Source organism: Cheilinus undulatus, linkage group 11 (genome assembly GCF_018320785.1).
Source record: "Cheilinus undulatus linkage group 11, ASM1832078v1, whole genome shotgun sequence".
NCBI lineage: Eukaryota > Metazoa > Chordata > Actinopteri > Labriformes > Labridae > Cheilinus > Cheilinus undulatus.
In genome coordinates, this window is record NC_054875.1 from 21,699,218 (window position 1) to 21,713,761 (window position 14,544).

At 38.2% G+C, this 14,544-nt stretch overlaps 1 protein-coding gene across 1 annotated transcript in view; it reads right to left on the minus strand.

Annotated features, from left to right (window-relative positions):
* The window catches only part of pik3cd (phosphatidylinositol-4,5-bisphosphate 3-kinase, catalytic subunit delta), a 30,164-nt gene that overhangs the window by 3,205 nt on the left and 12,415 nt on the right, over positions 1-14,544 (minus strand). Inside the window, exons 8-22 of the mRNA XM_041799778.1 lie at positions 12,405-12,626; positions 9,758-9,854; positions 9,261-9,391; positions 9,107-9,157; positions 8,826-8,993; positions 7,107-7,228; positions 6,772-6,915; positions 6,595-6,694; positions 6,337-6,503; positions 5,461-5,570; positions 4,348-4,426; positions 4,086-4,253; positions 831-954; positions 294-439; positions 79-211 (exon numbers count right to left, since the gene is read on the minus strand). Of these exons, the coding sequence (XP_041655712.1) occupies positions 79-211; positions 294-439; positions 831-954; positions 4,086-4,253; positions 4,348-4,426; positions 5,461-5,570; positions 6,337-6,503; positions 6,595-6,694; positions 6,772-6,915; positions 7,107-7,228; positions 8,826-8,993; positions 9,107-9,157; positions 9,261-9,391; positions 9,758-9,854; positions 12,405-12,626 (1,962 nt within the window). The remainder of the gene's footprint in view (positions 1-78; positions 212-293; positions 440-830; positions 955-4,085; positions 4,254-4,347; positions 4,427-5,460; positions 5,571-6,336; positions 6,504-6,594; positions 6,695-6,771; positions 6,916-7,106; positions 7,229-8,825; positions 8,994-9,106; positions 9,158-9,260; positions 9,392-9,757; positions 9,855-12,404; positions 12,627-14,544) is intronic.

Here is a 14,544-nt window from a genome sequence, read left to right on the forward strand (position 1 = left end):
AAAAAAGAAACAAAGGTAAATGTATTCATCTTCACCAGAATTGTTGTCATCAACACCAGCACCATAATGGTGACATACCTTTAGATACTGGATGTCTTTGAAGGAGGTGAGCTCTGGCAGTCCTGCTGCCTTCATCATTGCGAAGAGGTTAACAAATAGTGTCCCATTTCGACACAGGATCTTATAGGCACGCTCACAGTACTCCCTGAACCTGCAACAACATTGATGCAATAATCAGACACTAGTAATGACAACCAGAGACAAGAAAATAGACTAATATAAAGATATTGTACCTTTCAAACTTCTCGCTGTTGTTCGTCCTTCCTTGTTGAATCACATGGACGAAGTCATACGTCAAGATAAAAGGCACACGCTCCCTGTTGATCCCAAGTTTCCGCTTGAAATTTCCCAGGAAATGCCCAAAGTCAATGTGGAACAGCTGAAGAGGAAAGGTGAAAATGGCCTCTCGGTTTTAAATTCATTTTGCATCACTGACCACAGTCATTTTTTTAAAGAATGATTGACTGAAGAGTGATGGATTAAAGGTTTCATTACAAAATAGTTGGCTAATAATTAAAATAATAACTTAAATGAAATAAAAAACTATGTTTCATCAGGGTTGTGAGGTGTATGTAAACTCCTACACGTGTTAATTTCATTCATTCTTTTCATTAGAGAGTAATAATATTCATTTCAAATACTCAAAAGTTAAAGATATTGAAGACATGAATTAAAGCAACTTCAGTCCAGTGTTCTGCTGTGTGACTGCCCCCTGGTGGCAGATTTCAGTGTCGTTTTTTTAGTTTTAGTGTTGAGAAATCTCACAGTACCTGTCCTGTTTCCCTGATCATGATATTGTCATTGTGACGGTCTCCGATGCCCAGGACATAAGTAGCTACACAGTAGCCAGCACAGGAAAGTGTGAACTCTTCTATTGCTTTATCAAGTTTGTCCCTGGGAAAAACAAAGATCAGAGAAACAAGGAAGCAAAGCATGACTGGGGTTTCTTCTTACAGTCTACTTAACACAACATAATAAAAAAATCATAGTCAACCAGCTTGCATTATTACTTACAAACAGATAACAACGAGGCAGAAATTCCTTGCAGCTATACGAAATATTCACAGAACAGCTCTGGTGCTGGTTAATGACTGACCATCACGTCCTTTCCCCCGTCTAGACGTGCACAGTGTCAACCTTTGACTAATTTTCTCTGCTCCATTTTGGCTGCTGCAGCGTTTCAAGCTAATTACCTTTCTGTTCTGTCGTGCACTCAGCTGGGCCTGTCTTGCCAACGTGACGCACAAAGGCTTATTCATTACCCTGAATGCTTCTCTCTCTTCGAGGAGCTTTTAGAAATAAGACAAGACCTTCAGACTGTCTGGCACCAAATAAAAAATGTACTCTCATTTAATGTTGCTGAAGCTGTAGTTGCTGTGGCACTTCTTGTTGCTTTATTGCAGCTTTGAAGCACAGTACACAATAAATAGTTAGAAGTAAACGATTCAAACAACAAGCACTGACAACCAGAGATCTTTTTCAGCATAAAAGTGAGAAGCTCCTCTCTTCTATGGAAAAGTATTTTCTGAGAGAAACCTGTACTTCCTGTACCAAACAAAGCTACATAATAATATAATAATGCTTAAACTAAGAAAAAAAGTAAACATTTACATTTGGATTTTTAAAAATCACTGGCCCACCATGAACCAATCTTTTTAAATTGTAGTCCTTTACTAAAAAAACTATATTTTTCTTTGTCACAAATTATTTCTGTACTATCCTCCCTTTAGGGATTTCTCATACAAAAAGACAATAAATGCATAAATAAACAAGTTTCAAATATACCTACATCTGCATAGTTTTAATAATGATGATATATAAAGTGTTAAATAACAGATTCTCAATATTCTTCTAATAAAAATGCTACACAGGGTAAGTGTTAAAGCGGATGTAAAAAACAATGCCAAATATGTCTGTTTAAAACAGGGCTAGGGGTAGTGACATATTTCACACCATCAGTATGTTTCATTTCCAAACAATATGAAAATACTGTAAGGGCTATAAGTGTTGCACTTCTATGTTGTTATTTTCACACATCTCACTATGCACTCGGAGACATTGCATGATGTAGTTGTTAAGAGGAAAATGTACAGGTCACCTTTTTTCACCAACATGAAAAAAACCCTCTATTTTGATGAATATGCAAACAGAGTGAAATCTTAATGGACTTTTTTTAAATTGCAGATTCATAGTACTTATATATCTGAAGATATCATGAAAGTTCTCTGTAGGTTGCCAATATTTGTGTTTTTCAAGGACCTATAGTTGAAGAGGTTATTATTCTAATACTTCTGAAACTGAACATCTTTGAAGCCTTCTACCATCCATGGCTAAAGTCCACCTCAGACTACACAAATTGTTTTAGTCATTCACAACTGCACCATATGAAAATACGCAATTAAAATCTTGTCCCATCTTGGCTGACGGACTGAGAGAAAAGGTGTGGACTTGTGTAATGTCATTCTGATAACTGATGATACAAAGAAAAGAGCAAATGCACTCCTACTGGTTGTTTGCATTCACATGATTCCCAATGTCCATCTGGGCCAGGAAGTAAGGGACAGCCATTAGAATGAATGGGAACGGAGGAAAGTTAATACCTTACAGCTCTAAATGGACCTGTACACTGCAGCTATCATCAGAAAACTTCTACGTACTACATGCTTAACAAATTTATTAGACCACCCTAACCCTAACCAAAGTAAGGTTTATGCCACAGCTGCCCTAAATTGACAGCATTGGTAATTACCAAAATCATTTTTTATGTTTCTGCAAGGGTTAATACACCAATATGTATGTGTGTCCTCATTCTTGTTCAAAATGGTAAAACGTGGAGAGCTCACTGAAAATGAAAGAGTCCGCATTAAAGCACTTCATGATGCTGGTTTTTGAGACAAATATGACAGGTGGTCTAATAAATTTGTTAAGCACTGTACATTGAAAAGGATCCCTACACTTTATATAAAAAATAATCAGTTTAACTAATTTACCTGGTGTGGAGGTGATCAATGTCACAAATACTCTGTTCTGAAGACCTCCTAACATAAAGCATCATCTAGCCAGAGAAGAAGGCAAACAACAGTAGAGGAATCTTGTACTGAGCTAAGAGGCTAGCTAAGTCCCTTTAACATATAAAAAAATGCTCATTCTGTCACAAACATGCTTTTAATTAAAATGGTGATAGTCTATCAACAGAATAAACCTTGTGGAGTAAAAGACTGAGTGATGATGAGCTGTTCACGAACAAGCCTGTGCTACAAAATGGCTCTTTAATGTTGTCCTGGGTAGCTAGTTCCCGTTTCAGTGTCAGTTTTCTTTCTTCTGTCCTTTGTCATTGTTCAAGCCACATTCAAAAAGCCAAACTGGTACCAAATGAAGAGCCCAACAACCAGATCTACAGAGCTGAGCCATATGACAGGTCTGGATCTTTGAAAAGAGACAGATTTCCTGTCACAACAAACAAGGGCATCATGCTGAGGAAACAGGGTAAGGTCAGAGTTTATTGTGCTTAACCAAGATAAAACTGTATTGAACCAAACTGGAAGCCTTTGTGGAAACGCACTATACATGAGTGATGTGTGACACCACTCATCCAGGCTTTACCTACTGCTGCTTCACTGTAAGCCTTTTAAACCTTTTTTTTTGCTGAATATTTCACTACTTTCAGGACACAAAAATAGCTTAGAATTTAGAATGTTTATTTTTCTGCACTTTGAACGCTTTGCATCATGTAAACAGCTCAAATCATGGCCTTTTTGGTAGTGTTTACCTATGTAGAACTCATTAAATCTCTGCTGCTGTGTGGCGTCATCTGCAAAGAGTTTTCTAAAATGCTAGTCTTTTTGAATCATGGCCATTGGGTATCTTGGATTTGTTGTTAATTATGTCACACTGAACTGTTGTTCCATACGTGCATAATAAGGACCAAGGTTTGACGATGAGTTGCAATGTTGTATATGGGCCAAAATCTGGCCCTGGTTTCCAGTTTTCATGACAGTTCATGACAGTTTTTTCTTCATACTCACTCAGGATTCTTCGATTTGAGCCAATTAAGCAGAGCATCCTTGTTGAAGGCAGCGGTGGCGGCACTGTTGCTGCTGTTCCTCTGGATGTTTGCAATGGTGTCTGAGTGCTTTACGACCTCAATAAGTCCCATCTTGTTCCCAGTCGATAAGCAGCCATATGGAATCATCCTGTTTGTGAAAAGGGAGGTGATCAGTATCATGTTGGCCATCTCCCTTCATAAAAACACATCACCTGCTGCTGCAAAAACTCTGCCTGCTGTACCTGAGATCCAGGCCTTCTTTCTTCCATAAGTTCTCCATGAGCTGGATCATCTGGAGGGTCAACATGTCTTGCCGGAGATCTAAAGGTGAAGAAAGCAATACAACACAGAAGTAATGTATCAGCTTTAAATTTTATGCAAACTTTCATATCAAGATTGGAATTTTGAAGAAGTCCTCCTTAAAACCTGCCGGGTATACTTATCCTTTTGTTGCATGCTAACATCCTTCATTCTAATCAGGGGTGGAGCCACACATATACAATACCCGGGGCTAACAATGGACAGTCGAGGAGGTGGCGCTTCCCAAGAATACTGTTGCTTATCAGACAGTTGTAAGCACTATTTTTACATAATTTACACAGTAAAAATTCAATTCTAAAATGCCCAAAAATCTTTGCATCATATGGGCAAAAATGATGCAGTTAGACCTAAAAAATACCTCATTACTTAGTTTTTTCTCAATTTAACTGTGCTAAATGTGTCGCTATCATTCTAAAATCATGATACACCTGGTTTTCTAAGTTTATTTTTTAAGTTACTTTGCAGAGGTAGGGTGGGAATTCATTGTAAAACTTTGTAATTGAAACTCAACAAAGGCAACATGTGGGCTTACGGATACTGATTTATTCACAAAAGTGATGAAAATTGTATTTTGAGAACAATGTTAATAGACTTCATGTTGTGATCAGAAAGGCCCAGTTGTTTATTGATTATTTCTTTTGTATTTAGAATTAGAATCAGCTCTATTAGCCAAGTATGCTTGTGCAACAAGGAATTTGACTCCAGTTACCTGCATGCATCAAATATTAATTCTGAAAACTGAGTATAAAAAATTTGTACAAGCTCTTGTTAGGTAATTTTTCTAGTATATACATGTATTTTTGCATTGATAGTATGGTTGTAACATGTACAAAGTTTGCAAGGAATACCGACTAGACTATCCTAACACTAAGAAACATGCTTTTAACCAACTTCAAAGTTTCAGGATTTAAGTAGACATTCGGGGCTTAAGCCCCATAAGCCACACCCTTGCACCACCTACAAATCTCGTCCTTTACTTAATTACTATTTTTTTAAAGCTTAAGGGAATCTTTTAAGATTTTCTTGTCTCTTACCATCTCCATTCTTGAAGATGATGCCCACCATGTCTCCTTGAGCGCAGGGGTTCTTATACATCAGCCACAGTGGCTTCATCTTGGAGTCCATAAATCTGCATTTATCTGCACTGCAACAGAGTAAAACATGCATATTTTACACAAAATATCATTGAAGCTTTGCCAGGTTCCTACACTGAGGATAAAAAAGACTTGGCCTTTTTGTCACAGGAACACAAACTCAGAACCAAAATCAATTTAGAAAAAAAATGCTGCTCAAGGATGTAGAATAAACAAAACTGTAACGGTCTGTACCCATAAATCTAGCCCAGTTTTAATGCATTACTAATGCAGTTCAGTATTTTCAGCACTTTTGGAAGACTTCCATACTTTCAATGCCACTTCTCCCTACACCAATCAATCATAATCTAGAAGAAGTGCAACTTATGTGACCATCATTTGTTAACAAGAATGGCAGCGGAGGAACCAGATCAAGGTCCAGAGCTACTACTAATGCTACAACATGAATTGTTTATGTTGCTTTCATGCTTTCTCTGGAATATTTCCTCAAATAAAAGAATATATTAAGCACATGGAGCTAATTACAGCAGACTGAAGGTCACTTCAGAAGACAGCATTTGTAAGTTCTTAAAGTCTTTTCTGCAGGGGGTTTTGCAGTGCTAGAAAAAGTAAGGTTGCACAAAGTTTAATCAATTTTAAAACAAGTCTTCAAGTGCTGTAGAGCTGGTTTGATTTGCAGGATGATACATAAATGCATTATTTTGTAACACAGTAAACTCACTGGCCAAACTGCCCTTGCAAATCCAGTTACAAGCTAAAAAAAAAAGGCAATTTGTAATGTGACTGTTTGTGTATGTTTGTGTGCCTGGCACTAACAAGATCTCAGTGAGGATGATGCAGGGGTTGAGTGGTGACAGCAAGTCTGACAGAGCCTCCAGGTAGGACTCCTGTTTGATACACAGCTTCAAGTCATCCACTGTCATCTTCTGGGAGCCAGATTTCACAAAGTCACTCAGGGCCTTCATTTTGCCCAGAGCCTCGATCTGTGCATCAGGGAAATGCACACAGAGACACAGGCTTAGTACACTGAACTTTGGGTTTAAATAAAGTGTGCGTGTAAATCAGTGAAATTACCTGTTTTGTTAAGAGTTTGATGTGGTGGATGTTTCCCCGGCAGTACGCCTCCAGAATCAGGCCAAAACGCAAACTCACAGACGCCACATGCATCTCAGACCTTCACCAAACACAAACATGTCAGTCAGACAGGGATGCTCAGGCTTGCTCTACAGTTTAATTAATATTATATCGCACCTGAGATGCCAGAACAGAAAGTGTCCTATCCTCCTGTTTGACAGAGCTCTCTCCAGCAGGAAAGTGGTGAGATCACAGTCAAGATAAGACTCATACTTCAGGACCTGGACCAGCTGGAGTAAATACTGCAGCAGTTCATCATCACTGAGCAGAAAACAAATGTTTAAGACATGATTTATAATGTATTACATGGCAACTAACCCTGCCTCTGGCCCAATGACAGCTGGGATAGGCTCCAGCCCCCCCATGACCCCAAACGGGATAAGCGGTATAGAAAATGGATGGATGGATGGAACATGGCAAGTAAAAAAACTTGACCATGGATGTGTGTGTACCTGAGCTTCCTGAGGCATCTGATGGTAAATGAACGGACCGCTGGGTCAGGAAAGCTGTAGTCTAAGAGCTCCAACGCTTGAATGGCAGGCAGGTCAGGCCAGCTCCTCAGTAAACCCACCATCTAAGGAGAAACAAAAGATCTTTTAAATTTTTAACCATAATGACAATCAAGACTCATATTGATGATATAAAAAAAAACTTTGCGTGAGACCCATGTCTTTTAGTTTCATGTATTTTCATATTCTCAAGATCTTTAGCAGCTGTTAGAAAATGAATCAGTTAAGCTGTTTTCATACTTTGAAAACAGCTTAACTGTCATTTTTCACTGTGATACAGAAGTCGCTTCTCTACTACTTACAGATTTCATTGGGTTGGTCATTGTGCATTGTGGGTAATTTGAAGCTTTTCAACTTGACTGTAAAAATGTAACAATATTTTATGTTTTTTGCTGTGGTAATGCTGCAGTTCAAGTGAGGTTTGACATTGGATTTGCCTGTGATAAGGAGTCCATTGAATCATATTTTATATATCTCAGGTCCTTTTCCGAGAGCCCCTGTGGCATGAAAGAGAACCCTGTTTTGTTCAAGCACCGACAACTACAACTAACTTATTTATTTATTGTAGGTGACAGTGCATATTAATGAATATGGACATGTAAATGTGCCAGATTGTAGCCATATGTTGATTTTCATCTGTAGTCCCTGGCAGGTTGATGGTATAAATATATATTCATATATATTTATATCAATATATAAAAGTGTACTTCAAGCCTGTACATAATGAACGTAAAAATAAATAATAAAAACATAAAAAATACAAATTATGAACTGCCAAGATGAGTGTGAATGCAATGTTTTCTTTTTCTGTTTTTTTTTTGTTTGTTTGTTTTTTGGGTGTTTGTTTTCTTCTTCTTTTGTTTTGCTTGATTTGCTATTTGTTTGTGGTTGTTGTTTTTGCTTGTTCTCCTTGTGCAAGAATGTAAACATTGTTATGGATTTGTTTACCCGTTGCATTAATGTTAGAAATTTATGTATAATTGTGAATATGGGGTATGTGGTATACGCTGTAAAAAAATAACATAAAAAACATTTTAAAAAACTGCTATAGCTTTTGCGTTTGTCTCCTAGCTCTACATTCATTAAAGGTCTGTCTGTTCAAACCTAAATGTAAGGTTTCTGCAACTACTGGATTAAAAAGTCACTTTTTTGTTTTGCCCAACAATCTGAATTATATTTAAGTACCTACCAAAGAAGAAGCTACTCTAAAATAGCCAAATGATTGAAGCCCAACATGCTATGGAAAAGATTTTCATTATAATACACACCAAAAAAACATCTGATAAACATTTACCATGCTAGTTAGCATTTAATAGCATGCTTGCCTTGGTATTTTGCTGACAACACCACAGCATTACTGTATAATCTTAGACATTTAACTTTAACTGCTCCATTTACAAAAACATTTAAAGCAACAGCCAAAGTGGTGCTGAGAGATCAGTATAACATAAATTGCTAGTGGTCAGCAGACAAAAAGAAACTACCACAAATACATGAAACACTGCATTTCCATCATCTAAAGAGGTAAATTTATGAACAGAAACAAAATTATGTTTTATGTGACGTGAGAACTTCATTTTGGACATTTTCAGAGTGTAATGTATGTTTGGCAAATATTAGACCTTATATGACATAAAAATACGAGATCATAAGAATAAATACCTGAACTACATCCTCACGCTTATTCCACTTGGTGATGAGGAGCAGTTTGGACAGACTTTCAGGGAAACAATCACGGACTTCTGCGCGAAGCTTCCACAAAGTCTCCTTCTCGTCCTCGAAAAACTCAGTGTAGTTCCTGTTATCCATGATTTCTTTTAATTTCATGTACTGTAGAAACCAAGAGGACAGATGAATACTTTAATTAAAAACCATTCGGCAAGAAACAGGTTTTGAAATTGAAGCTGAGCTGTTTAAGAAATGGAAAGAAGGAAATGTGCTACCTCTTCTTTAGAAGCAAAAGTTGCATCCCCGTTTGTCTCTACATCACTTGTCTGAAACAGGTAGGAGTTTTTTAGTTTATCTATTTTTCAGCTAACTTTTATATAGATCAAAATTTCAGCACAGATTCAACCATAGCTTCTTGGGAATAAATACCTTGTCAAGTGGAGGATAATAGAGTGGATGTGGGCGGAAGCTGTAGAAGCGAATGTGCAGCCCTGCAGCACTGTCCACATTAGGGTTCTTCTCCACAGTTCCCATCGGATTCAACAAATCACCTTTGTCATCTGTGATAATAATGTCTTATAAGAACAGTGCCATCTAGTATATGTTTATAAAACTCATTCTTAGTTAGTTTTTATCTTCTAATTTCTCCTGTATCTTCTGATGTAACTGAGCAAATAAATAATGCTACAACTCAGTAAATTAACACGTAGCTTAAACTTACAGCAGCATGTTTGACACAAACATTTTACAAGAAAAGAGTGTGCTTGTGAATCAGAAGACATATAATGTGTGAATACGTGGGGCTTTGATGGTGCCTTATGACTGTATTCCAGCCGTCACAGTGGTCTGTCAGGTGTTGAAGAGGAGGCTGCTAACATGGGTGTTTGAAAGATGGCAGATATAAGAAGAAGTAAGGCTTAAATTACCAGGAACAGATGGCCATGTGGACAAGAGGACCTCCCCAGTCTTCAGCTGGTCCTTATAGTCAAAGACCATGGTGTTCACCCAGGCTATAGGACAATCCTGAATAGAAGGACAGAGAGGATTAGGTCTGCTGAAATGCTTTATGGAGACTATGTGAGCTGTGAAATCTGGCAAAAGAAAGCAAAAAGGATGCAAAGTGAAAGTATGCTTGATACTTAGTAGTGCATTAAAAAATGATCAGTACTAACAAACAAATCTGGTCATTTAGCTGCTGTTATAACTGGGAATAGAAATTGCACTCATATTTGTGTTCTTTATGAGAAATTTGGATTACATTCTCTTGAAGAGTTGAACAACCATCTAACACAAGCCCACATTAGCTGACAGCTGATTTGCTTCTAAGCATGCCATTGGCTTATCTCTTACTCGGGCTGCCTTATCTAAACTGCTCTAGCCTGGATTCTCTTTGCTTCTTCTTCTGCAAGCCTCTTCATGCAACCCTCCTCCACCCCAGCTCCTCCTTATTTTGCTTTTGACTTAATCAACGTCATTCTGATGTCACTGATGCCTGCTCTACTCTGGGTTTTTGCTGCTTCTCTCCCCGCCTCAGGCTTTCCTTGAATGCACAGGAAGAGCAGGAACGTGGGCTGTTCCTACTTGATGCTTTCCACGTAGGCTCGTGGAAGAGCAGGGGGGACCCCAGAACAGCCACACCACCATATAAAGATAAAAGCAGTACGTGCTGATTAATCATTACAGATCATGAGGGCTTAATCTGTTGGAAAATCATGACCAAAATGATTGGAAAAATGTATGTTAATGGAGCACCCATGGCCTAGTAGTTACGTTGTATCATACATGCAGAGACTATAGTCCTCCAAGCAGATTCAAATCTGGCCTGTAGCTGATCTCCTGCATGGTATTCCTCTCTCTCTCTCCTGATTTCCCACCCTAATTCACTATCCAATTCCAATCTTCAGGTTATGTATAAGATCTGTTCCTTCCACAGAAAAAAAAAATCTGATTATCTTTTGTGCAACCAAAAGATATATACAAGTTTCTTTGGATATAAAAATGAATATCAATTGGTTGAAAATACGGTTGAAAATTAAATGTCCTATGTTTTAATATATTTATTAACTTTATCTGACTTAAGATTTTTCATGAGTGGAGTTTAGTGCTTTATGGCAGCATTTACTCTGTAATACAACATAATTGACAATGATTGCACCACAAAAAATTTAAAAAAATAAATGTATGTGAGACCCAAGGCACTGTCAAACTCATGGTTACATAACAAAAGTAGTAAGCATGAGGTTAACCTGCATGCAGCAGAAGTGAAAATAACATCCAGTCAGTGGCTCAGTATGTTAAACACAAAACCAACATATTTACACTGAATGCACATGGCTATAAAAGGAGACGATACACACAAACAAGAGCAGCTAGAATAGCTCAACTTCCTTAAGCCTTCCTCTCGTCTGTCTGCAGGACTTCTCTTCCAGGCAAAAGAAGAGAGAAGTTGATCAGAAAGCAGAAGCAGCCCTGATGCCCAGAAACCCACCTGGGTGACAAGTTTGGACATACCTCGAAAATGTGCTAGCCCACAACTGCTGCAATGCTTCAAAACAAGAAGGTAGCAGCATAAAGGGGAACCATGATGTTGTTTACTGTACTAGTTATTGTACAGTGAGTGGGTGTGCAAGGCTATTTTCAGTGCATAGTTCTCCTGCTGCTGTACTTCTGTGTACATGACAGGATTTTTTAAAAGAATATGTGAATAGTGAAAGTATTGTTAAACTTGTAATGTTATGCATGTTACTAACATTCCATAGTTTGAAGAAATAATTAGAAAATCAAGACTGCACTGTTTTTCTTCCTTTTGAATTAAATGTCTAGCAGTTCCAAAAGGATTCATTTTATGATATAAAACAGAGAAATCTGCAAATCCTCATATTTGAGACACTGGAACAGTAAAATGTTTCATATTTTTTACTCAGTTAGCTCATGCATGAGTTGTTGCACACATATAAATCTACTAATCTAGTCAGTAATCATTTATACTGTCATAAATATATAATTCAATGTCCATGTATTTAACTGTATGTCTGCACAGTTTGTCTAAAGCTAGTAGGATTGAAAAAAAAACTGCAACTTTTCACTGGCAGCATCAATATCGAAATAACAATGGCACATTTTTTTTGTGTTTTAGGGAACACTGTACAAAGAACAATATCAGTAGCAGACAACAGTCTCTATTTTAAGTGTCCATAGTACAGATCTTGTAAGAAAATAGCTATTTGAAAGGTATATTACTATGTGGTTGTGAATTCTTAAAATGTGTAAGGCAACTATGTAGATGAATTTGGAATTCCTTGAAAATGTTTGCCATGTCCTTCCTTCCTCAGGGTGATGCGCAGATAAAAGAGCTGAAGCGGATGAAATTCTGACCGCAGCCTTGCCACTGAACACACTTGCACAACCAGACGCAGCAGCAAAACACACCCACACGGCATATACTACGCTCACTACACACTACAGAGGAAACAGATCTGTTGTGCTTGCTAACAACTTCCCACCCACCTAGACACTTGCCTTCTAAATAACAAGTTTGACACTGTGGCTTGAAAAACATGATGATGGACTCACTGCTTTCTTGTTCTTCTTTTTGGTGCCGCGGGGCTTCTTGGCTTTTTCAATGACAGCGTAGAGTGCAAAGCACAGGCGGCTCATGCGAGGCAGGTCAGCCACATTAATGTCAAACTCCAGCTTTTGGTCCCAGAGCGGCTCAGAGGACACGGTGACCTCTGAGCTCGTCACCACTTTACAGAGCAGCTCGCTGCCATGAAACAGACCGGCCTGCACCACAAGCTGTAAGGAAAACACAGAGGTACACACAAGTGATTAGATGGCTCATGACATGTGGTTTGGAAGCTGAAGGCTTTAACACCTGTGAAGATTATTTGTGGAAAATTTACAGACTTCACAAGATGATTCAGAGTTTCCTGTGTCAATTAGGCAATGAGTCAAAGGGTTAATACATTCATCACTTTGAGAATGTAGCTCTCTGTTTATCTAAGATCTATTTTTGGGCTTTTTACAACATTTTTATAGAGGAGGAAACAGGGATGAGAGAGTGGGTTGAGAGACATGCGGGAAAGGAGCCACAGGATGGAATTGAACTCAGGCCACCAGCGTACATGGGATGCGCCATAAACCTCTTGGCCATCTGTGCCCTCTGTTTTAATGCTATGCAGATTCCACTGAGGAAATATATTCATATCATAGACTCATTGCCTTTTGGCAAATCAAGTTAGTCTAATTCTGTATTTAACATATACAACAGAAAGTATTCAGACCCCCTTCACTTTATTCAATTTTCTTGTGTTGCTGCCTGATGCTACAGTCAAACAAAAAAATTATTTTCATAAATCTACACTCAGTACCCCATAATGACAAAGTGAAAACAGAATTTAGAAATTTAGCTCAGGTTCCACCCAATTCTCCAGGTCTGTGGTGAAATGTTTCTATACCTTGATTGGAGTCCATCTGTAGTAAACTAAACTGAATGGACATGATTTCAAAAGGCATAAACCTCTCTGTAGAAGGCCTCACAGCTGGCAATGCATATCAGAGCAAAAACCAAGCCACAAGGTCAAAGGAACTGTCTGCAGAGCTTAAAGACAGGATTTTTGCAAGGCACAGATCTGGGGAAGGCTACAAAAAAAACCTGCTGCCCTGAAAGTCCTCAAGAGCACAATGAACAAGAACCTGATGTTTACTCTGACTGAGCTATTGTGTGGAGATGGCTCAAAGTTCCAGAAGGACAACCATCACTGCAGCCCTCCAACAATCTGAGCTTTATTGCAGAAAGGGTAGAAGCCTCTCCTCAGTTCAATACATGGGGAAACGGAAGAAACCTGAGTGCTTTTTAAGTGTTTTTGTTAAGGGTCTGAATACTTATGTCAATGTGATATTTCAGTTTTTTATTTTAATAAATTTGGAAAAAAAAATCAAATATTCTGTTTTCACTTTGTCAGGGTGTGGCACTGAGTGTAGATTGAGCATAAAATGTTGTTTTTTTGTGTAGCATCAGGCTACAACACAAGAAAATAAAAAAAAATGAAGGGGCTCTGAATACTTTCTGAAATCACTGTAAATAGTTTGCTGTTTTTCTGTGGGGTTTGTTTTAAACTTTAGCTTGCCAAATGTAGATATAACTGATAATTATGTGACAGGACAAATTAGTCATTAGTCATGATATGCTCTAAGGCAACGACCACAAGTGCACCCACACTTAATCATTGCATATACACAATATACATATACACAATCACATATACACAGTAACAGTTTTAACATGTGTGTTCATTTTGGCACATTAAATTCAGATTTCTTGTGACTCCCTTAGCATATACCCTGATTATCAGTGTCCAGTACTTTTCAATATTTTACTACATGCTTTGGCTGCTATCTACAGTAAAACATCTCAATTTCAACTGTTAGGTGAGAGCCTGTTGGTAATAGTAACAGAATGCAAACAGCGCAGACCAAAAAAGAAGTGCATTGAAAGCGAGAAAGGCAGCAGCAGCATGAAGTCTGCCTCCTTTCTTAGAAACTAGGCCTCAGATGAGACGTAAAAATCAGATAGGCCCTCCCCACTTCCTGTTTTGAAGTTTTAACCAACCGCCTTGATGAATTATGGGAAATGTGTGGTTTGGACCATGTGACCCTGCTGTCATTTACATGTCAGGCCCGGCTGCTCCTACAACTGAAATTGAGATATTGG